Source organism: Notechis scutatus, chromosome 11 (assembly GCF_049901735.1).
Source record: "Notechis scutatus isolate UNSWTSFEM ecotype Mainland chromosome 11, rNotScu1.2, whole genome shotgun sequence".
NCBI lineage: Eukaryota > Metazoa > Chordata > Lepidosauria > Squamata > Elapidae > Notechis > Notechis scutatus.
Window position 1 is genome coordinate 8032502 of NC_142019.1, and position 24794 is coordinate 8057295.

At 40.4% G+C, this 24794-nt stretch overlaps 1 protein-coding gene across 5 annotated transcripts in view; it reads right to left on the reverse strand.

Annotated features, from left to right (window-relative positions):
• The window catches only part of MYO5C (myosin VC), a 54476-nt gene that overhangs the window by 19425 nt on the left and 10257 nt on the right, over positions 1–24794 (reverse strand). For 3 of the 5 annotated variants that reach the window (XR_015750814.1, XM_026684116.2, XM_087972883.1), the window contains exons 5-29: positions 23698–23854; positions 22701–22844; positions 21346–21427; positions 20579–20686; positions 19912–20018; positions 18717–18982; positions 18188–18269; positions 17821–17961; positions 16917–17042; positions 16280–16363; positions 15677–15811; positions 15189–15286; positions 14246–14332; positions 14055–14166; positions 12688–12899; positions 12183–12348; positions 10108–10254; positions 9246–9410; positions 8776–8869; positions 8038–8101; positions 6971–7151; positions 6530–6623; positions 5780–5843; positions 5597–5677; positions 1645–1825 (exon numbers count right to left, since the gene is read on the reverse strand). Coding sequence is in view for 4 of the 5 variants with exons in the window: in XM_026684116.2 (XP_026539901.2) it covers positions 1645–1825; positions 5597–5677; positions 5780–5843; positions 6530–6623; positions 6971–7151; positions 8038–8101; positions 8776–8869; positions 9246–9410; positions 10108–10254; positions 12183–12348; positions 12688–12899; positions 14055–14166; positions 14246–14332; positions 15189–15286; positions 15677–15811; positions 16280–16363; positions 16917–17042; positions 17821–17961; positions 18188–18269; positions 18717–18982; positions 19912–20018; positions 20579–20686; positions 21346–21427; positions 22701–22844; positions 23698–23854 (3178 nt within the window). In the remaining variant the exon portion in view is untranslated. The remainder of the gene's footprint in view (positions 1–1644; positions 1826–5596; positions 5678–5779; positions 5844–6529; positions 6624–6970; positions 7152–8037; positions 8102–8775; positions 8870–9245; positions 9411–10107; positions 10255–12182; positions 12349–12687; positions 12900–14054; positions 14167–14245; positions 14333–15188; positions 15287–15676; positions 15812–16279; positions 16364–16916; positions 17043–17820; positions 17962–18187; positions 18270–18716; positions 18983–19911; positions 20019–20578; positions 20687–21345; positions 21428–22700; positions 22845–23697; positions 23855–24794) is intronic. The other 2 variants (XM_026684117.2, XM_087972884.1) reach the window with 1 other exon arrangement.

Genomic DNA, 24794 nt, shown 5'->3' on the forward strand with positions numbered 1-24794 from the left:
GAAGGAAACATTCTGGTGTTGCTTACAGAAACTGCCTCTCCGTTAACCCTTATTACATTCTTGGCAGGACTAGACTTCCTGTCTCAGGAACGTCTCTGGAGGTTTTTTTCCCCTTCTTTGTTGGTACTTTGCTTGTGTGGAGTGACCATTCAAAGTTACAATGGCACTGAAAAAAGTGACTTATGACCATTTTTCACACTTACGACTGTTGCAGCATCCCCACAGTCATGAGAGGCCAGGCGAGGAGATGCATGCCTCGATGTGAGTGATGTTGAGTTGGCCATGCCCAGCCAGTCACATGACCACCAAGCCATGCCCACCACCTAAGCCACGCCCACAAAATCAGTTGTTTAAAAATTTGAATCCCACCCGACGGGAGCCCCAAAAGGTTAGCTACCACTGTCCCAGAGCCCTCTCCCACGCACACCCCACTTCTCTGTGCATGCTTGTGCACCTCCTGTGCCTCCCCGCCCCCCTGCACATGCGTGCCAGATACCTGACAATGAGGTGGCGGGCAGGCATGCGCAGTGGGGCTCTTCCGGGCAACCTCTCGCGTGCCACTTCTGGCACACGTGCTCTAGGTTTGCCATCACGGCTCTAAGACAACATGTCATGGCCAACTTGCCCCTGCCAACTTGCCACCAGCAACTCACTTCAGGAAAACTCCCTGCAGGACAATGCAACACCGTTATCATTTCATTCAATTTATCCAAGGGTGGGATTCAAATTTTTTAACAGCCGGTTCTGTGGGTGTGGCTTAGGTGGTGGGCGTGAGGAAATGCGTGCCTCGATGTGAGTGATATTGAGTTGGCCATGCCCAGGCAATAACATGACCACCAAGCCATGCCCACCAGCTAAGCCACGCCCACAGAACCAGTTGTTTAAAAATTTGAATCCTACCCCTGCCTGCAACCCTCTGCCAGCGAATACGGAGCCAGTCCTTCACTATTTCCAGGGCGTCGCCATGGGCCAGATCTAACCATCCCGTGGGCCTTGAGTTTGACACCCCTGGTATAGAAGACCTCCAAGGTCCCTTTCATCTCTTTTCTGATTGACTGTTTGATTGATTGACCTCACAAAATCAAGCCAGCAACCTGGGAGCCGATGGTTTAAAAAACAGGCAACATGCTTGCATGCAAGATCTGCAGGCCAATTTTGTAATACAGGTAAGTCCTCAACTTACAATCTTGGGTTGACCATCTCCTTGAAGTTACGACAGCATTGAGAAAAGAGATTTGCAACTGGTTCTTGTGAACGATGACCGAGAATCTTAACAGATATTTAGCTATGCGCTTTGGCATGAGCATCCTTCGAATGGTCTGGGAGTAGGAACGGATTTCCAGAGAAATGGCAGGCTCAAAAAACCATTTGCACTGCTCGGTTGACTCCTCTTGAAAAAGCACCTTTGGAACGATAACAGCTGCAGTGATTCACTTAACAACTATGACCCAAAAAAGGTCATGAAATGGGACACGACTTTACTTAACAACCACCATGCTTGGCAATGGAAATTCTGGTCCCAGCAGTGATTGCAAGTTTGAGGACTACCTGTAGCTACACCTGGTTTTGCTATCTGCTTACCTGTTCCTATTTGGAAGCCATTTGGTTCTAGAAGAGATTTCTAAGTTCTATAACAGACCTCACCATATTCTCTGAGGTTAGCCTGACAACCTGGAGACGGATACATTCATTGGTGTTGTTTTCCTCCCTGAAGAGCTTCTGTAGATGGGTGATTTCTTGACTCAGATGGTTTATTTTAGCGTTCAGTTCATCTATCTCCCTTTCATAGTGCTCCTTCTGATCCTCGAAATGTTTTTCCAAAACTCTGCAGGAAGGACGACAATAAAAGAGCTTACAAGAGACAGGATAGTCGTAATAATGCAATGCTTGTCTTTGCCAAGAGCAAAAGAAATCCACGAAAGAAGTATTGGGCACCAATCAGTTAAAAAAAAAAGACCTGTTAATAAGGATAGAACTTTTTAGATGAGATAGAAATTTAGTTTAGTTTAGTTTACTTTATTGTCATTGCACCTCGTACAATGAAATCAAATACCATTTTCAGTGCACATCATGACCATGAAACACACATCCTTCACACTCCACACATCGAACTGAAAACCCCCAACACTGCACCAACACTGCACTAATACAGTAGAATTCAAAAGAGCTCCTGCCCTGGGATAGAAGCTGTTTTTCAGCCTATTTGTCCTTGTTTTTATTATCCTGCACCGTCTGCCAGATGGTAATAGTTCAAAAAAAGAGTTCCCAGGATGAGATGGATTGAGAATGTTTTGAACTTTCTTAAGGCAACAGGAGCTATAAAGCTCTTCCAAAGAGGAGAGAGGGCAACCAATGATCTTCTGGGCAATGACATTAACCCTCTGAAGCGCTGTCCTATCTGCCACTGTGCAATTGGCAAACCATACAGAGGTGCAGTAGGTTAAAATGCTCTCTATGGTGCAGCGGTAAAAGGTCACCAGCAGTTTTTCATTCAGTTGTTGTTTTCTGAGAAGTCTCAGGTAGTCTAATCTCTGCTGGGCCCTTTTGACCAGAGCTTCAATGTGAGCCCCCCAGGTCAGGTCCTCTTTTAGGGTAACACCCAGAAACTTAAAACTGGCCGCTTGCTCCTCTTGGTCTCCATTGATTTATCCATTGATAAATTTAGGACAATTGTAATTCTGACATGATTCTTATTACACCTTTGCTGGTTACTGAATACTGATTTGACGTTAATAATGGTTTTGATCACTTTTGTATGCAGCAGTAATGTAATGTTAACTTCAACATTTTTCCCTCGGTTTTATACAGCTTGTAAATCTCTTTCCCGTTTCTTGTTTCTTTTCTGCTTTATCTGCACTGTGCTTTCAACTGCCTATTAAATAAAAGGGACATTTTTAAAGAAAAGCATCCAATTCAAGCTTATTCCCTCCCATAACAAATCTGTACAGAAGAATGGATCACTTCAGTGGTGGGATTCATTTTTTTTTTTTACTACCAGTTCTGTGAGCGTGTCAGGGGAAGGATACCATAAAATCTCCAGTCAGAGGTGGTATTTGCCGATTCTCCTAACTACTCAAAATTTCCACTACCGGTTCTCCAGAACTGGTCAGAAGCTGCTGAATACCAGCACTGGATCACTTCCTTTGTTCATTAAGCTTCAGACGTCTTCAATTTGGTCATCCAGAAAGACTAAGCTAGCAACTCTCAAGGCTAACTTGAAATACTAGAAGGTGCTGTTTCATTAGTTCTAGATGGCTTTGGGCCAAGAATGTTGGATCTAAGCAGTAGGAATCCCAGCAATTAAACTATTATCATAAGGATCTCCAAAGTTAGCAACTTTAAGACTTATGGACTTCAATCCCCAGCATGGCTAGTTGGGGAATTTCTGGGAGTTGAAGTCCACAAGGTCTTAAAGTTGCCAACTTTGGAGATCCCTTGAGGAACCTCTGCATCTGGAAATATGGAGACTTACACAAGTTTGAAGACCCAACTTTCTTTACCACTAGTAATTTTAACTGGAGCTGGTAAGAGTTGAAAGCAACAACATCTGGAAGCCCATAGGTTCCCCATCCTAATATGTATTTATTTATTTGATTTGTCAATCGCTTACAAGATAATACATGGGTAAGAATACAGGAAATAGGTACGAATAAATGGGGACAATAGGACAGGGACAGTAGGCACGATGGTGCACTTATGCACGCCCCTTACAGACCTCTTAGGAATGGGGTGAGGTCAATAGTGGATAGTTTGAGGTTAAAGGAATGAGGGTTAGAGGATGTAACAACAGAGTCAGGTAGTGCATTCCAGGCATTGACCACTCTGTTGCTGAAGTCCTACTTTCTGCAATCAAGTTTGGAGTGGTTTACATTGAGTTTGTATCTGTTGTGTGCTCTTGTATTGTTGCGGTTGAAGCTGAAGTATATAAGTGATGTAACAAGGACAGGAAATAGTATATTGAAACAACAGAATTGGAAGGAGCTATTTAGGCCACAGAATTGAACTCCCTGTTCAGTGCAAAAACCCAAATTAAGGCATCCATGGCATATAGCCTCTCCTTGAGCATCTACAAAGAACTTGAGACCACCAATTCTGTGGGTATTTGGAGTTGGCTTAAAAGACAAGTTAATGTATTAAAGACATGATTAGGGTGGTTTTTCCCAGAAAAAAAGTTTGTCATCTAATAGAATGCATTTTTTCCCTCTGTTTACTTGCATGAGACCAGTTAACCAAAGAGAGTTTAAGATTTAGCCCACCACATCAAATCCTTAGTATCAACAGACCAAATACCCAGTATTAAAAAAAAAAAGAAAGAAAGCTGAGATAAACAGAGTAGGTTTAAACCATGTCAAAGGTAAGCTGCTGAATTAAAAACTTTTAAACTAAGCCTTGCAATAAAACAGACTCCCAGAACAGAGACTGACTTACGCTGTGGGTATCTCTGTCCCCAATACTATTTAACCAGATTGCGCCTGTCTCCATAAAATATCCAAGGCTTAGTTTTACGAATCTAAATATACAACAAATTTATTTGAGGCTTAGTTTCAAACAGATGGATTCATTTCTACTACTGTTCTTGTAAATACACTGTAGAGTGTCAACGTTTTAGCCAAAGAGAAGGAGAAACAGTTTCCACTGTCAAAAACCACTGAAAGTTCAAGGTTGACAATTAAAACTGATGATGACGGATATGAGGATTCTGGCAGCCCCTTTTTCTGATCACAACATTTTATTAAATAGCCTAAGCTTTCAATGGGCTGAAGTTCACTTAACAACGGAGCAAAAACTCTGATTCCCCATAGCTTCTGCTCTACCGTCATTCCTATGCTAAGGGAGACATCAATTTTTAAACCTGAAGACCATACCCCCACTCTACTAAAGTTCATAAGTTACTGCTATAGAGCAATATATCTGGCAGCTTTAGGACATGATAACTGATATAAGTGTTGTTGTCATACCCCTGGTGGCGACTGACTCTGAGGGAGAGGAGGAACAGCCGTCAGGGAGTGGAAGTGTGGCTCCAGAGGTTGTGGAGGAGGCTGGGGAAGGGCAGAGGCCGGCTGGACAGTCAGAGGAGGACCCGGGCCCATCCCCTCTCCATCCTAGGGCATGCAGGGAGGAGAGGATAAGGGAGAGACGTGGTCTACGGGGGAGGAGAGGGCCTTGATCCTTTTCATGGGCTGCAGCTGTGACAATTGGATAAGAGGACGGACATGCGTACGGGCCAGTGCTGGAAACAAAGCATGGAAATATCTCTAGTTTATTGTTCCTATCTGAGTTTGGCGTCCTTCCCAGTGTGTGTTCTGATATCTGTGGACATCTTCAAGCCCTTATCTTGCCTGATTTGTGTGTTTTTTAGTCTTATAATTTAAACGGCATTTCCTCCTTCTTGTAACTGCTTGTGTGGGAGTTTTTTGTCTCCAGTCAAGGATATTTGGAGCTTGGAAGCAAAGTGAAGGAATAAAAGGGGCTTCACCGGGTTTTTGTGACTGTGTTTATTTTGTATCCCACCCTGGGTCATCACAGTTGTGCCTCCAGAATTCCTACCAATATGTGACTCAAGGTTATATCCCAAAGAAATGAAAGTGCAGCTCACCGTGTGGCTTTTTTCAAGCCTTCATAGGCAAACCAGAGTTCACCATCTTCATTCAAATGCTGCAAGTCTTCAGGAGACAACCTGTTGATCAGGGAGAAAGGATAGGGGAAGTTAGGAGAAAGATCTGTGAAGAAGAACTGGACGCTGCTACCTTCTGGAAAGCCAACAAAGGGAGATCAGTACCTGCTCCTCACGTCTGTAAAGTCATAGCTTTCCAAGAGTTGCTTTGTAATCTCGGACATCTTCTCTAAATGAGAGCAAAAAAAAGAAAAGTTGCACGCATGTTGACTTTCTACTTCGACCACGTAGTCCTAATGATGACTACACATCCAAGTTTGCTTGCAATCAATTGTTTTGCTTCATTGATCAAGTTTCACTGATTTGATAGCTACAAATCAGCTTCATCTAGTTTCTGCCTTCCATATATACTGGAATTGCTTTTCTGGACTCCATTGCCATTGCTTTCCATTTCCGTTGCATGCTGGCTGGGGAATTCTGGGAGTTGAAGTCCACACATCTTAAAATGGCCACGGTGAGAAACACTGATCTAAGGAATTCTGGGAGTTGGAATCCCAACACGTGAAGAAGAGATCACGCTGAAAAAAGCTGCTCTAACTAAGAACATCTATGATTTACAAATTTTCCCACCATGTACTTCACAAAATAGTCACACTGAACTTGTTTATATCCTATTAATTCAGTTTATTGAGTCCTGACAAATGCTGATTTTGAGTTTTTGCCGATTATTTCTCCCAAATTCAATCCCTTCATTTCCCTCTTTTTTGTGCACAATGCCTCTGCATTTCCAGAGTCATCGTATAAATGTCCACAGATGAGTTCAAGATGGAAGGCTATATCATTATAGCACTTGGACTGTGAAATCCATTTGCCGGCACATTTTAATCATGAGAATGAGTGATGTTTTCCAATTACCTCTCATTTCACGCTTCTGGAATTGTAGTTGCTTCTCCGCATCCAGTTTCTGAATTTGAAGGAAGTCTATTTCTTTTCGCAATTCAGGGATTGTCTGAGTTCATTAAACATTGATAGAACGAGACATTGTTCAATGAGATGTAAATAATGAGGCAAAGAGGATGATACTACAATAGCCACAATCCCAAAGTTAAAATGACAGTTAGTAATTTGGAAATTATGTTTAAATTTTAGGATTAATTGGGTTTAGGTAGGAAGTATAGGGACAGAGTAGTGAAAATAAGAATAAAATGTGCAGCATATGAATATAATAATAATAAGTATATAAGAGTAACAGTGCACAGCACATAAAACCAGGAATTTGAATATCCCAAATTAATATCTATTTCATTTCTTATGTCTATGGAGATTCTTAATCATTTTTTTCATTTCTTATCCTACCTTTATTTGGTTTGAAAGCTCCTCTATTTCTGTTTTTAAGCCATCTTGGGTTTGTTGCATTTCTTGAATCTGATTTTGCAGCTGAGCATTTTCCTCTTTGAGAAGCATTATTTCTGCATTGAGTAACTCAATCCTTTTTTCATAATCTTGTTTTTGGCTCTGGAAATTTTTCTCCAATAATCTACAAAGATTCAGAAGGACATCCTTGTCTCTCTAGGAACACAATTCTACAACTCTAAAACACAAGTCCATTACAGATGTGCAATATCTCTCTTGTATATCTGTTTGTGGCATATAACAAGGTGAAATATATATGATATTTTTTAAAAAAGTTGATATTAAAAGAACGGAAACGATAAATCAGAAGCATTACACAAGGATAACTTTCACTCCTTTTCTTTCAGCACCCATATTTTAATCAGAAGATGTGTGTATCATGTGTTTCTCAACATTGAGAACTTTGATCTGTGGATTTTTAACTCCCAGAATTCCTCCTGCTGGCTAGGGAATTCTGGGAGTCGAAATCCATGCATCTTAAATTTGCTAAAGTTGAGAAACACTGATGTATATGCCAGTAACTTTGAAAAAAAGAAAGAAAAAACCACCATGTTTAAATGGCAATCCTTTGGAAATCCAAGGAGCTGCCTTATTCTAACACGATGAGATTGAAGGCACAAAATTCACATAATTATTAAGATATTGGTAAATAGTCTTTCCACAGGATTACATGGTCATTCCAGAAAATCACAAAAGTTGTACTGTGATTGCTCCCCCTGGAGATCTAGAACCATAACAGCAGGCCTTGTTAAATAGTTTTAATTTCTACATTTATTTTCTAAATAGGGTTGTGGACATAAAACAGCCCAATTACTCTTTGCAAACTTTCTCATGCTAACTTTTTCAGGATTGACCCTGTACTTTTAGAACTGAGTATGTATACTTCCTGCTTAGACGTCCTACTTAAACTAATACGTCACTCTTTTTAAAATAATTCACTTTCTCTGCAAAGGAAAAAACCAATAGTCCTAAGAAAATGGCAATTTGAAAAAAGAAGTTAAATTCCATACATTCGTTGCCTTTCCTCCCTTTGAACATCAGAGAATAATTGCTTCGTCAAATTATCCAGTTTATCTGAAGAAAGATAATACTGACATTAAAAAAAAAAACTTTTTAGATAGAGTAGCATAATTAAAATTAAGCCAGATGTAATTTTAAAGACTATCAAGCAAAGCTTAGAAAAGTTTGATTTTATATAAAGTAAGCTTACATAGCAGTCTACAATGGATGGGAGAGACATTACAATTTTTTTAAAAGCCAAATCTGTACTTTTCACAAAATGAATTTAATATTAAAGCATTAAAGTTGTTGCCTTCCAGTTATACTAGACTTAAAACATATATATCTTACAACTATCATAGATAAAAGCATTTCTGTATATAAATACCAAGACAGTGTTAAACTTTTTAATCATGGTTATAAAATCATTTGTATTGTGAATGTCCTTTGATCTCTGTTTTTAAAACCTGTAGTTCCTTTATTGCTGTATTATTATATTTTAGGATAATGAACTATAGTTTGTCTTAACCGTGATTTGTAAGCCCTAAGTCTTAATTCACATAATATAAGAACTACAAATCAGAGTTTGCAAGGCAGAAAGATAGGATTTACTCGAGACACAATGCCAAAACTGAGTTTGTGTTCAATAGTCTGGCTGGTAAATTCTGCTTTATATTATTGCATAGTATGAAGCTAGTGTGAAAAGATCATAGTAGCCACTAATTCTCAAAATAAGAGCATGATCACACCTTTCATTTCCTCTGTTTTCTTTTGAAGTTCTTTTTCCAGCTTCTTCTTCTCTTCCTGTAGCCCTAAGTTGTGCTTTTCAAGTCCTGAGACCCTCTAGATGGAGAAGATAAAGCAAGAAATATATATATATCTGTGTGTGAAAATTCATTTATTTTCAAACCATTTATTTTCTATCCTTGGTTGGCTGAATCACATTGCTCCCAAACTCATTTTCTATTTTGTTATACAGAATTTACGATCACAACTGAACCCAAAATTTCTGCTGCTAATTCATCCCAGGACTCAGCAACTGTCATAAATACGAACCGGGGTCTGAATTTTGATCACACGACTGCAAGGAGGCTGCAATGGACGTTAAGTATGAAAAATGGGCCTAACACAACTTTTTTCGGTGCCGTTGTAACTTTGAACGGTCACTAAACGAATTGTTGTAAGTCCAGGACTACCTGTACGTTCTCTTACGCCTCACCTGTTCATAGCCCACCCTGTTCTTCCTTTCATTTTCTTCAGATATGTTTCTCTGCCCGGTTAATTTTTCAAGATCCTGGTGAAGTTTTTGAATGGTCTCCGTATCACTGGAGTGACTTGAAGCAAGGAAGGTCAGCTTTTCCAACAAACTATGATTTTCCTTATTCTAAAACCAGGAAGAAAAAAGCATCCATTAGGCAAGATAATAAAAATACACTTGTTGTGGTTCGCTGGCAGCTGGGGCAGACGACAGTGGAATCGGACAGTGGGGAAGAACAAGGACCAGTCTGGGAGTCTGGGGAGGACTCGGACAAGGGTCTTGCATCCAATGCAGAGATGGAGCCAGGGCTATCTGGGAGTGGGGCGTTGACTCTGGAGCCTCCGGAGTCTGGCAGCAGCGAGGCCGAGGAACAAGGGAAGCCTGTTCCCAAGTGTGCATATGCACAGAGCTGCTAGAAGGCAAGAGCAGCTGAGACAAAAGGGGTGACTTGGGAATAAGGCTGGGAGGTGATTGCCCCTCCCGTAAGGTATAAAGGACAAGCAAAGGTAGAGAAACCTTTGCAGGAAGCAAAGTCGTTCACTCTGTTCGGATTCAACCTTGAAGCTCTGTGTGGATTTTGTTCGGTTGTTTTTTTACAGTTCATTTGGCACTCTAGTTATTGGCAGCAATTCAAAGGAGATAAAGGTGGGTGCTTATCTCAAGGGACTACTTGGGACTCATTACAGGCTGGGAATGAACATAATTCCAAGCGTTGAAATAAAACAAGAGTTGTTTTAATTAAGCATGTGCTTAATTACAGTCTTGGAAGCCTTGGTCGGACCAACATTAACTTATTTGAACGATGGTGTGATTTCTTAGCTACCTGTTCTTCCAGTTTTTTCTGCAGCCGCTGGACTCTGTATGAAAGCTGGATGTTCAGGACGAAACGGCGAATGCTCTGGAATCGGCGTCTGGCCAGCCATGCCCGGGCGTACTTCTGGAGGATTAAAGCTTTCTGTTCTTCAAGCATCTTTGTAAGAAAATTTCATTTATTTATTTATCAAATTTAGAAACCCCCATCTCCCTCGCGGAGCAGGTGAGCAAACTGACACCACGCCTCATCATTTAATAACCTTCCGTTCAGGGGATAGTTGACTAATTTAATTAAATCGTAAATAAGTTCATCTGCAAAGAGTGTAACAAAGGGAGCAAGTAAAGGTAACCAGTATGGAAAACACACCGAATCCTAAACACAGGTGACAAAGGCAATGGTAAGTTTCAAGAGCAGTCAATGGGAAATGACGAGTATGCAATTATGTTCTTACTTATTGCTTCCTCAACTACACTTCACCTCTCACATAACAGAATGACAGAATGGGTGGCAACTAATCACGGAGAGAGCCAACCTCAGAACAGAAGAGAATAACAAGAGTTGGAAGGGACCTTAGAGGTCTTCTAGTCCAACCCCCTGCTCAAGCAGGAGACCCTATACGGTTTCAGACAAATGATTATCCAATCTCTTCTTTAAAACTTCCAGTATTGGAGCATTCACAACCTCTGGAGCCAAGTTGTTCCACTCAATTATTGTTCTAACTCTCAGGAAATCTTTCCTTAATTCCAGGTTGCTTCTCTCCTTGATTAGTTTCCACCCACTGCTTCTTATCCTGCCTCCAGATTCTCTGGAGACTAGAATGATCCCCTCTTCTTTGTGGCAGCCCCTCAAATACTGGAAGACTGCCATCATGTCCCCCCTTAATCCTTCTTTTCATTAAACTAGACATACCCAATTCCTACAACTGCTTTATATGCTTTAGCCTCCAGCCCCCTAACCATCTTCATTGCTCTTCTCTGCACTCTTTCCAGAATCTCGAAGTATTTTTCATGTCACGGAGACCAAAACTGGATGCTGTGTTCTATAACATGTTCTAATTCCAGTTAATCAGAGGATGCTGATCAGCGGGAGAAACTCCCACCTTGCCTTTGCAGGATGTTGTTAAGGCATTGCCACGTAGCTGCTCTGACCTTCACATTTCATATCACAAGACCTAAAATGGACGCCTAACATCAAAAACGTCATCAAAAAAGCACAACCGAGAATGTTCTTTCTGCGCCAACTCAGGAAGCTCAAACTGCCCAAGGAGCTGCTGATCCAGTTCTACAGAGGAATTATTGAGTCTGTCATCTGCACCTCTATCACTGTCTGGTTCGGTTCTGCAACCCAACAGGACAGGCACAGACTCCAGAGGATAATTAGGACTGCAGAAAAAAACAATTACTATCAACCTGCCTTCCATGGAGGACCTGTATCCTGCATGAGCCAAAAAGGGACTATGAAAATATTTAGACCCCTCACATCCCGGACATAAACTGTTTCAACTCCTTCCCTCAAAATGACGCTATAGAGCCCTGCACACCAGAACAACTAGACACAAGGACAGTTTTTTCCTGAACTTTGCTAAACAAATAATTCCCTCAACACTGTCCAACTATTTACTAAGTCTGCACTACTATTACTATTAATCTTCCCATCACTCCTTATCAGCCATCTCCTCCCACTTGTGACTGTATGACTGCAACTTTGTCGCTTATATCCTTACTATTTATATTGACTGTTTCATAGTATGATCTGACTGCTTATTGTACCCTATGACTATTATTAAGTGTTGTGCCTTATGATTCTTGATGAATGTATCTTTTCTTTTATGTACACTGAGAGCCTTTGCACCAAGACAAATTCCTTGTGTGTACAATCACACTTGGCCAATAAAGAATTCTGTTCTATTTCTATTTCTATTTCTATTATTTCTATTTCTATTTCTATTATTTCTATTTCTATTATTTCTACTTCTACTTCTATTTCTATGAAGCAAAGCCTGCTTACCCACATTCCTTACTGAATAATAAATATGAAACACCAAAGATGGGTCTTTGGTAAACTCAGTTTCAATGAATTTTTACCTTCCTGTATTTCTTCCTCGCTAGAAATCCTCGTGCGAAGGCCTGGATCGTCAAAGCAGCCACACGGATGAGTTGGCAAAGTCTACGCACTAAGTATCCTCGGCTGTATTTCTGGATAACTATGGCAGCCCAGGTTTCCTTCAGGGCCCTGGCAGTTATAGCTTTCCTGGAGAAAAAAAGGGAATACGATGTTCAGTAAGTGAAAGTCTTCCTTTGAAGACACCTTCTTAAGAAGGTGCTTTCTACCCAACCGTTATTGTTTGTCTCATGGGTTTAACCCAGGGGTCCCCAAATGTGGCAACTTAAAGACTTGTGGACTTCAACTCCCAGAATTCCCCAGCCAAGCTGGGGAATTCTGGGAAATGAAGTCCACAAGCCCTAAAGTTGTCAAGTTTGGAGACCTCTTGACTAACACAGTCAGTGGCTTATTTTGCTGCAAAATATGTCCACTGGAAAGGTTCCCATTAATCAACGAAGGACCATCTCCATTGTTCCTTGCAAATACCGTATAGACTTCTGTCCACGGAAGTATTGTTGTATGATGACCGCCGCTTGTCTGACGCGGAGGAACTTCTTCCTTTGAAGCCAACCTCGGATGTTCTTCTGAACCATGATGCATGCTTGCCTCAGGCGATCTGATCGCACTTTTTCCAAATAGGCGACCTGCCCCGCTCTGAAAAAAATCTTGGTCCTGCCAAACTGATATTGACTTGGATCCTGGGGGGGAGGGGGGGGGAATAGAAAAAGAAATCAGAGTCATTTCTGAGAAGATAAAATGGCTATACAAGACTTGCAACCTTGACTTGCGACCATTCAAAGTTACAATGGAACTTCCCAAAAGCTATTTATGACCTGTTTCGGAGGTTACTTCAACCACACACATACCCTCCATGGTCATATAATCACATTTGAGGTGCTTGCTAATCAGTGGTGGGCTTCAAAAGTTTTTACTACCGTTTCTGTGGGCGTGGCTTGGTAGGCATGGCAGGGGAGGATACTGCAAAATCTCCATTCCCACCCCCACTCCTGAGGGAAGTTACTGCAAAATCTCCATTCCCTCCCCACACCTCTAACCTGCTCTCCATCTCCATTCTCCTGTGCAGGGCAACCAAAGGAGACCCAGCCAATCAGGTGGGACTTGGGAGGCAGAGAAGAGATGGGGTTGGTGGGGCCAGTCAGAGGCGGTATTTGCCAGTTCTCTGCACTAATCAAAATTTCCGCTACCGGTCCTCCAGAACTGGTCAGAACCTGATGAATACCACCAGGGGTGGGATTCAAAATTTTAAACAACTGGTCCTGTGGGCATGGCTTAGGTGGTGGGCATGGCTTGGTGGTCATGTGACTGGGTGCACGTGGCTTGGTGGTCATGTTATTGGCTGGGCATGGCCAACTCAATATCACTCACATCGAGGCACGCATCTCTTCGCCTGGCCTCTCATGACTGTGGGGATGCTGCAACAGTCGTAAGTGTGAAAAATGGTCATAAGTCACTTTTTTCAGTGCCATTGTAACTTTGAATGGTCACTCCACACAAGGAAAGTACCAGCAAAGGAGAGGAAAAAAACTCCAGAGACGTTCCTGAGACAGGAAGTCTAGTCCTGCCAAGAATGTAATAAGGGTTAACGGAGAGGCAGTTTCTGTAAGCAACACCAGAATGTTTCCTTCCTGCCTTCCTTACAGGATTAGGCCAGTAATTTCTTCTAACAACCGGTTCTCCGAACTGCTTAGAATGTTAACAACAGATTCTAGCAAATAGGTGTAAACTGGTAGAATCCCACCCCTGAATACCACCACCTCTGTTGTTGTAGTTATAATGTTTCATGTCCATTCCTTCTGCTCTCTACATGTAGGGATGGTTAGAAAACTCCTGACCTGGATTAGCCGCTGCAAAACCATCTTGCAAATGTGCTTCTTGTCCGTGAGAGAAAGTTCACTTTGAGACATGAGAATGCTGTAGCGGCTGTAAAACTCAATATAAGTCCATCTGTCAAAGGAGGAGAACATTGGAATCAGTCAATCAAAGAGATGCGAAAGTCAACCTTTGAAGAGGTATAACTCCATACCTTGATGGGTAACTCTGAGAGCTAATACGAATGGTTTCTAACACCCCACATGCTCGTAATTGCTGGACCACTCTTTTGGAGTCAAATCTAAAGAAGAAGAAAACAAGAAGAACAACCGATTTCTGCCCAATCGAAGGACAAATGTGTCCTGATCTTTTATAAGCTACATATCACATCTGGTGGTTTCAATCAGGAACAAACTAGGAGCAAATTGTTGATCGTGAATATCATGGTACAATCAATTATTTTCTTGTGAAGGAGGGATATGCCATTTTTACATTCCAGATGGCATTCTTTGGAGGTTGAGAGCCACAGTGGAGGAGATGATAGGTCACAGTAGATACCATCACGCTTTTGGGCTTGCTGACAAGATCTCATCAATATTTTCTGGATCCTCAGCACTGTTGCACTAAACTAAATTCATACGTAGCTAAAAGCCAGATAAGCATCTGTAAATGTATCTTTTCTTTTATGTACACTGAGAGCATTTGCACCAAGACAAATTCCTTGTGTGTCCAATCACACTCGGCCAATAAAGAATTCTATTCTATTCTATTCTATTCTATTCTATTCTATTCTATTCTATTCTATTCTATTCTATTCTATTCTATTCCATTCCATTCCATTCCATTAGAAAGAAGCTGCAATTGATCATTTCTATCAACATAAAGATACAATTTTCTTTTCCCCATAATTTAATGCTGATGTTTATTTCCCCCAGCCCTTCTGTTCTTTAACGGACCTTTTGCTTTGTGTTTCAAAATCTTGCGAGTTAGCCATCTCGCTTATAAAACAAACTTTCAGCTCATGCTATTGTAACTATGAACCGCATTCAGTAGGAATTTTTCCAAGAACAGGCACATAAACATCTGTTAATTCACTTCTACACGTACTCAAATAATATATATTTAAATTAACATCAATTTTTTTTTCCAATACTCACTCAAATGCCAACTTTTGATCATTTGGCTTTATGCACCGGACATAATGTGGTGTGGTGGCATTAAGAGTCTCCATTAATAAATATAAGGAACTGCGAAACTGAAATATAGAGGGTGAAAAGTTTGTTTGAACTTTTAGAATACAAGCAACATCTTTCTGGCTAATTTATGAATGGAAGCCATGACATTTATTACAAGCTTCATACTGATGACAGCCCTTATTGTCAAAACAAATGAGTGTACAGAAACTCAATGAGTCTGGTGGATGGAGGTTTGAGAGTCCATCTGCCATATCTCTTTTAGCTCCCTCCCACTTTCAGCTCCTCTTCCTTCAACCCTTTAGTCGAGTCCCCAATGCTTTCCCAGCCTAAGATTGTTCAAGGCAAAGTAAGAAAATAGATACAAGAACTAGAACAATCCTGCATGTAATTTTTTTAAAAAAAATTCAGTGTTTCTCAAACTTGGTAACTTGAATCTAAAACAAAAATACCTTACTTCCAACAGTTGCACGGAACTGTTTGTTAGGTGACACAATCACTGTTTTTGCAGACTTAACTTTGATTGCAGAGTTGAATGGGGAAAGAGGGACTGGACCATCCTGGAAGAAGTTTGCAAAGAGCCGAAACTACGGAGAGATGAAAATTAAAATTAGATAGCACGACAGGCAGTTTTCAATTTAACAATCATTTGTTTAACAACCGTTTAGAAGTTGCAATTTTTGTACCGTGGCTTTTTAATCACCTCTTCAAGTGAATGGGGGAAGAAATGTATTTTCAAACTTGCAAGGTTCTTTTCATGCAACTTTACATTAAAGTAGATTTAGCTCATCTGGACATGCTTCTTGTTTGGTCTACCTTGCAAAGCTGACACATGGCTTGGTGGAATGAACTTTTCATTCACAACGACTTGACCAGATGGACACATTCAGTTCCGGCCAGACATTGCCAGAAGCATCTCTGTGTTGTGCCATTTGAGATTTAAGCATCCAAAAAGGATGGAGTTTAGCTTTGATCATTTCCAGACATCTTGCAAAGTTATGCTTACCAGAAGTATAATAGCAAAAGTACTGTGGAATCATAAAAAATATATTTACCTTACTGTTTCTCAAGATAGCAATCAGTACTTCATACACAGTGTCCCGGTTTTTTTCTAGAAATCCTTCATTTTTATATTCTACCTGTTTAAGGAAGATTATGGAACAAAGGTCAATCACAGAGCAATGAAGTTATAAAAAGGAGAAGTGTTATATCCATTCCCAGGATAGATCAGTAGGACAGCCACAGGGTATATCTGTAATTTTTAGATTTAAGATTCTTTGACAGTGAGTTGGCCAGATCCCATCAGATCAAACAAGAGTGATCTCCAAGGGATCACAGCTAATTATTTGTAAGCAAATCAGGTCATGAATTTCAGATGGAAGGAGATCTATAAACATCTCCTTTAATTCCCAAATAAAATATTATATCGTAGTCTTAGAAAATCCATGACATGCTTGGACTAAAATGAGAAGCTTCTACAGAAATCAAAACAACTCATTGGCAAAATTGTTTCAGAAGCTCGTATCACTCACTCCTTTTAAACCATGACCTTGTTTATAGAAATAGCATCATTTTTGCGGGGATAGGTGATATATTATTAACTCCATATTAGGTGAATAAATCAGGACAAAGGATGATGGTTCATTTTGGGAAATAGAAGGGTGTCATTTCTTTCCACATTGAACACCTTACCTTGTCAGCAAAGTGCTGGATAATAAAAGAAGTATTTGACATTCTTGGTTTTTCAAAGAGAGGGTTCTTGTTCATAAAATTATTATATAGCTTCTGGAGCCAATTTTCGTCAGTTCCTTGAGGTAGCTGTTTTGAAAAAAGCAAAAATGGCATATCTAAAATTAGAAACAATAAATGAAAATGCTTATTGAATGATCAAAGTGGTTGGTTGGTTGAACAACCCACTTCTTCTATGCAACACCAAGAGTGTGTACAGTGTGTACCTTTTTCTACACAGCCATCTTAGCTTTCTTGTTCTATAATACAAGATGGGTTGCAATCTGGAACACCCCATCCTTCTCTCTGACTGGATTCAGACTTTTCATAGGCATCAGGATTTATTAAATGGCTGAGCCACAACTGAACAAACAAGGCATGGCTACTTAATGCAATATCCAAAAATAACCCCTGGATAACTTCCATGCAGGAATGAACACCTGTTGCTGCTACATTTCACTACCAACATCCTGAAGTGATCAGAGTTACCAAACGCAGTTAACAGGATTCCATACACTGCAATAAAGCATTTGATTCTGGCTTGATTCATCAATCCAAGACATTTTATAGCTCAGATGCAAATTCTCCAAAATCGGCTATATCTGCATCTCTGCTTAAGAGTTGCCGGTTTCAAGTATATTTTGCATCCTACTTTGATGGGAAATTGCATCTACATAAATAGCCTTAAGAGACAGAAACTATGAAGATGAATTTTGGGTTGGCGAGGTGTCTTGCTAATATGGCTAAAAAGCATTAGAGTAGCAAAATTGCAAAACTGCCTTTCGCAAGGGTGTGTTAAGAAAATTAGCCCCCAAAAAAAAAAAAAGGACTAGATTTGGGTTTGTGAAATTAAAACGTTGAAACGTACCAAGCACTCTTCATCCAAAAGTTCTAGAATGCCCATTTTAGCTTCAATCAGATCGATGACAGGTTGATTGTCATAAAAATCAATTAACGTCCATGGGATATTTTCCTTCATGTATTCTTCTTGTTCAAGTTTAAAGACATGCTAAAAAACGATATTGCCAATTTAATGTCACAAATACCATCGGTTGTTTTATGAGTCACATCAAAACTCAAGGGTTGCTTAACAATACAGAAGCATTTTAAAGGTGCCAAAACATTTAAGCTTTGAGTTTTACTGCCAAAAATAAGCCAATATTTATTTCTGGAACATCAACTCAGGACAAACTTTAATCCAAACTAACGGACATCCATTAAAAAAAAGATCATACCAAGTTAAATTGTTGCTGTAGTTTTTCATTGGCATAGTTGATGCAAAATTGTTCGAAGCTATTCAGATCAAAGGTTTCAAATCTGAAACAAATGGTAGAAAGTTTTAAATTTTTAGACTGGAAAACAAAAACTATGACGCGATCCTTTCTGTCGTGAGTTTGAGTGGCAATACAGAGCAATCATTTTGGGGCAAAAGATATTAACAATATTCTGGTACTATATCATGTGAGAACGGTCGATTTGTAGAATCTGAAGAATTCAAAGAGGTCATTCAGTGGAGAAGTCCCAATGAAGAAGTAGTGTCCACATAACTACAGGTAGTCCTTGACTTATGACCACAGTTGAGCCCAAAATTTCTGTTGCTAAGTAAGCAAGACAGTTGTTAATTGAATTTTGCCTCACTTTATGACTTGTTAAAGTTGTTAAACGAATCAGCGTCATTTTGAGGGTAGGAGTTGAAACATTATCTGTATTTAATCTGTATTTAATACAGATGTTGGGTTATTTCTGAAAAATGGATCACCTTACCCATAAATGTCCAGAACACCAATAAAGCTATGTTGTTTGCCTGAAAACTGCAAGGCCTTGTTAATTTGTTCCACGATGAAATCAAAAAGATGAGAATAAATCTTCTTGGCCAAAGCATCTCGGGCGTTTATAGCTTGGAGTTTCGTCATTGGCTTTACTACGGTTTCAGAGGTAGTAATAATTTTCCTGTGACAAAGCCATTGAGCTATTTTATCACTTTCGACTCCCAGGAGCCCACAAAATATATTAAGATGTTTGTCCTCCACCTTTGAAGCAGAAATAAGAAGCCTGTTGTCACTGGGCAGTTCAATCACCGAAACTGCTACAGCTTCAAAATGCAATATATTTTTTAACATACAGCTTGATAGTCCACAGATCCTTGTTTTCGAAGTTCTGCTTCCTAGAATTGTTTCTCAACCTTACCAACTTGAAGATGAGTGGACTTCAACTCCCAGAATTCCCCAGCTAGCATGACTGTCTAGAGCAGGGGTGTCCAACCTTGGCAACTTTAAGACTTGTGGACTTCAACTCCCAGAATTCTGGGAGTTGATGTTCACAAGTCTTAAAGTTGCCAAGGTTGGACACCCCTGGTCTAGAGAATTCTGAGAGTTGAAATTATCTCATCTTAAAATTACTAAGGTGAAGAAACATACTTTTTTTTACAACCCTGTAATCCCTTAATTAGGGGTAGAGTTGGGGTGACTGAATGGAACTGAGTATTTACTGGCTGGATGCCCTTCCCGACGCCTATGCAGAGTTCACAGCACATATTTTCTCCTTCCCTCCATGGTAAGAAATATCTGCCCCATCTAAGGTTTGAACTCTCAATCTTCTGAATAGGAGGGGAGTGCCTTCACCACTAGGCTACCAAGCCGCTCAAGGTGAAGAAACACTATCCTAAAATATCTAGAAGATCCCAAGGTTTTGCAGTCCTGGAACTGAGTGCCAATCCTGCAGAATTTAACTTTTAACATATTTCTTCTAGATTTGTAACGGGTTAGAGAAAATCATGAGAGCGATGTTTCTCAACCTTGACCATTTGAAAACGTATAGATCTCAACTCCCAGAATTCCCCAGCCAGCAAGGTACTTCCTACTGAGTGTAATACCCAAAAGCCAAAAGATTAAGGGACTGAAGGAAATAACTTATCAAAACCTTGCGTCGTTCATGAAAACATTCTGCCAGTCAATCTTACATTAACACAAGACTTTTCATCGCCAACGGGACTGATCTGCACATTGCCTAAATGAAGAATAGCAGAGAGTATTTTGAAAACATCCATCTGAAAATCTTCCTTCAGGCCTGCAATGAAAAATGAGCAAAAATTATTTCTCACCCTGATGTTAAGATTACAAATAATTTTTACATTAACAGTGTGATTTGATGGATGCTCCCTAAATTCAGTGGCTCCTAAAAAGGACAGGGCATGTTGGCTCAGCAGTTAAAGACCGGAAAGCTAACAGTCCGTGTTCGAGACCTGAGTGCAACTCACAATGGAGTGAGTTCCTGTTCCTTGCTCCAGGCTCTTGCCCACCTAGCAGTGTGAAAGCATGCAAATGCAAGTAGATAAATAGGTACCATTTTGGTGGGAAGGTAACAGCGTTCTGTGCACCTTTGGCATATAGCCACGCTGGTCACATGACTACAGAAAATGTCTTCGGACAATGCTGACTCCCTTGGTCAAGAAACAAGGATGACTACCGTGCCCTAGATTGGACTTTACCTTTTGTACCTAAAAAGCTGCATCGGATAGCATGCCAATTTTTTGCCAATCTATCAAAAACTAAAGGACCCACCAGCATTTCATAAATATCAGAATTTTGCTGTTATTGTTTTTTAACAGCTAACTTGACTGATCTTACCTAGCAGGCTGAAAGTTTTCTGAGTTTCCTTCATGTCGGCACGGTCGTTCACTCCTTCAATTGTGGTGTTTCTACCCATGTTAGTATAATTAAATTCTTCAGCACTTGCTATGGGTGGAAAGCAAACACATCACCAGATATGCTGACTGTGGAGGCAACAGACTCCTAAGGAATGGGTCATAGGTAGCCAAATATTGCAAAGGTTCGGGAGGGAAAATGAGTCTTTTAAGATTAACGCTGAGAAACCATTGAACTTTTGGTGGAAAGAACTTAATTACAAGATATTATTTGTCAGAAATGGTGTAGGGTAGGGAGTTGGACTAGATGACCTACAAGGTCTCTTCCAACTCTGTTAATCTGTTAAAACTCTATCCTCAAATACTTGCAATAAATGTGGACACGTCTCCTATCTAGACTGAATTCCCAGGACTTTCCAAGGGGAACGCCAAACTGCTTTGCTATTGTTTTCCACCATCTTATTTTATTTATTTATATTTATTGGTCTCCCAATTCCAGTGGATTCAATATGTCATTGAATAGATCAGAAATTGTAGGCAGAAGGGTTGGAGCATTGGGAGAGAGATCCTTTTGAATAGTTAGCAGGGTGAGGTTTACTAAACTGGGACCATATTTTGGCCACACGAGAACATACAGTCCTAAAAAGATGCTACCAAACAAAGAACAGAAGCCTCCCCTGTGAATTATGCACCAAACCGATGTAATAAAGCAATAAAAGAGATTAATCTATAAGGTGATAGGTAACATACCCAGCTGAAGATGCTTAAATTCGGGTCTCTGAGCCGATGCACACAGCTGATAGAATATGTGATAGTTTCTTTCATTTTCTGACTGCAAATGAAAGGAAGAGAAAGATAAAACTAGAAATATTTTGGATGTTTTGCTGACAGAAGAAAGAAATGAAATGTTGATTTGTGGATTTGACGATTAAGAAAGATGTAAATTAAATGAAGGGCTGAAATCAACCTATATAATGCCTAAGAGAAAGGAGGGACTATGAAATTGTAACTATCTACTGAAAAGAAGTTCATTATATTTCTTATAGGTTTTTTCCCCCTTCTCTTTTTTCATTTCTTGAGTCTGACCTTCCTTCCTTCCTTTCTTCCTCCCTCCCTCCTCCTTCCCTCCCTTGCTTCCTCCCTCCCTTTATCCTCCTTTCTTTTCTCTATCCTCTTTCCTTCCTTCCTCCCTCCTTCACTTCCTCCCTCCCTTTATCCTCCTTTCTTTTCTTTATCCTTTTTCCTTCCTTCCTTTCTTCCTTCCTCCCTCTTCCTTCCCCCCCTCGCTTCCTCCCTCCCTTTATCCTTTCTTTTCTCTATCCTTTTTCTTTCCTTCCTTCCTTCCTTCCTTCCTTCCTTCCTTCCTTCCTTCCTTCCTTCCTTCCTTCCTTCCTTCCTTCCTTCCTTCCTTCCTTCCCCCCTCCTTCCCTCCCTCGCTTCCTCCCTCCCTTTATCCTCCTTTCTTTTCTCCATCCTTTTTCCTTCCTTCCTCCCTCCCTCCTTCCTCTCCTCCCCTCTTTTGCTTTGTCTTTTACCCTTTGATATTTTTTAAAAAATGAATATAAATAATCAACCTTGAAATAATTTCAAAATTGAGAGACGGAAGGCCAGCCAACTTTCTGTGATGTGGGTTATCCAGAAACTGATGTGTGCAATGCAGTGGGAAGCTTCCACCACTCAGCCCCCCACCCACATTTGACCAATTGCTAGATTGTGCAACCTGCTGGCCTCTCAGACAAAAGTGGTTTTGCGTTTTAGCCAAAGCTCTTGCTCCAATAATGGTTTTCACTTCTCCATTGAAAAACAAGAGGAAGCATCTTGAATTATTCTAATTTCATAACGCCTCTGAACAATGCTAAGAATTGCACACAGAAACCCCAAAGCAATTTTGCTGTCTTTCGTTCTTATTTTGTTCCTATGAAGAAACAAAACGTTTTTTAAAAAAACTTTTAATTTTACAAGTTTTTTAAGGCCATCTCTGAATATTGCTCCTGAGCAGCATGTTGGCTAGATATAAACCTTGAGACCATCTGCAGAAGGCGAGAAAGTTTGCTGTCTCTGAAGTTAGTAGAAACGCCCTGATTTCGCTGCAAATTTTTACTAACCTGAAAAACAACTCTAGATTTTTCGAGCAGGTATGTCCTCATGTTTGCCCCAATGATCTGGTACTTCTTATCAAAACTGATTTCCATGTATTTTCCAAAGCGACTGCTGTTGTCGTTGCGAGTAGTTTTAGCATTTCCAATTGCCTGCGCAAAAGATGAAATTGTTTTAGATGGCAAGGGGGCTATTTCTATCAGATGATTCAGTTGGGAAACATTTAGAGAGTCGGTTTGGTCTACTGGTTAAGGTGCTGGCTTAGAAACCAGGAGGTGGTGAGTTCTAGTCCTGCCTTAGGCATGAAAGCCGGCGGGGTGACATTGGGCCAATCACCAGGAGACGGTGAGTTTTAGTCCCGCCTTAGGCATGAAAGCCAATTGGGTATCTTTGAGCCAATCATGAGACAGTGAGTTCTAGTCCTGTTTTAGGCAGGGAAGTCAGCTGGATGACTTTGGGTCAATCACCAGGAGATGGTGAGTTCTAGTCCCGCCTTAGGCATGAAAGCCAATTGGGTATCTTTGAGCCAATCATGAGACAGTGAGTTCTAGTCCCGTCTTGGGTAGGAAAGCCAGCTGGGTGACTTTGGGCCAATCACCAGGAGATGGTGAGTTTTAGTCCCGCGTTAGGCATGAAAGCCAATTGGGTATCTTTGAGCCAATCACAAGACAGTAAGTTCTAGTCCCGTCTTAGGTAGGAAAGCCAGCTGGGTGACTTTGGGCCAATCACCAGGAGACGGTGAGTTCTAGTCCCACCTCTGGCATGAAAACTGGCTCGGTGACTTTGGGCTAATGATCAGGACACTGTGAGATCTAGTCCAGCCATAGCCATGAAAACCAGCTGGGAGAATTTGAGCCAATCATTCTCCTTCAGCCCAACCCACCTTACCAGGCCGTTGTTGAGAAAGGAGGAGGAAGGAGGAATATTACTACGTTCGCCGTCTTGTGTCACCTATAAAGTAATAAAGATGGGATAAAAATCTAATAATGAAATAAAATAATTTACCTCTGTTATCGGATTGCATGCCAACACTTTATCCTCGACTTTAGCGTTGCTGCTAGATTTGCTGACCGTCGCAAAATATCTCATGGCGTATCGAGCAGAAACTGTTTTGCCAGCTCCTGATTCCCCACTTACAATAATCGACTGATTTCGGTCATTCCTAAAGAAGAACATATGATCATCATCATATCATCATCATCAGGAAGTTAGAAATAAGTCTCTTCAAATGTCATTATGTTCCTTTTACATTAGATTCCAATTTGGTCTAAGGCGGAATCACCATGATACAAAGATATTTCAGGTGTGATTGGTATAAATCTTTTTAAAAAAATCATTCTGGGCTCCAAAAAAATCAATGAAAATGCTTGCGTGATCACTTTACTGACTCTAAATCAGAGGTGTAGTAGCCCCTTTTTATACAAGGTTGAGGTACTACGGTTTTGTGAGCTGTAGTTCATTTCATTGGATGCACGGAGTAGCTGAACTGACATGAGATTTAAATTGGGGTAAGATCAGGATAAAGGACCAGAAGGCAGGCTCGTTATTGAAACCCAGGTTACGTGTGAGACAGATGATGTACCTTCTCATTTCACAACTCTCATGTGTGAAAAACTCATTGTGTTAGCCTGGGATGACCTCAAACTTTCTGCTGGAAATTAAGTGCCATAATCTCTCGCTCTATTGTGCTGATAAAAACCTCATTTCTGCAAACGGTCCCTTTGGGATCTGCTTCAAAAGACTGAAGATATATTATTTTATCTTTCTTTGGACTCAAGATTCAATACAGAATAACAGAGTTGGAAGAGACCTTGGAGGTCACCTAGTCCAACCCCCTGTCTGTGATGACCCGGAGTATAACACAAACAAACACAAAATCCAAAACATAAATAAATGTCCTTTAATGCCTCCAACTTGGCCCCACTATTCAATAATTCTCAGTTGGAGATACAATGTATTCAAAAATAGTCTTCAAAAGAAAGCAATACAGTCCGAACTTAATGATTAGATAGAGATGAAATAAAAAACTAAAACAAGCTACAATGAAGGAATTTCCACCACAGACCAGGATAAGGAATTACCAACTTCAAGGAGATAACAAC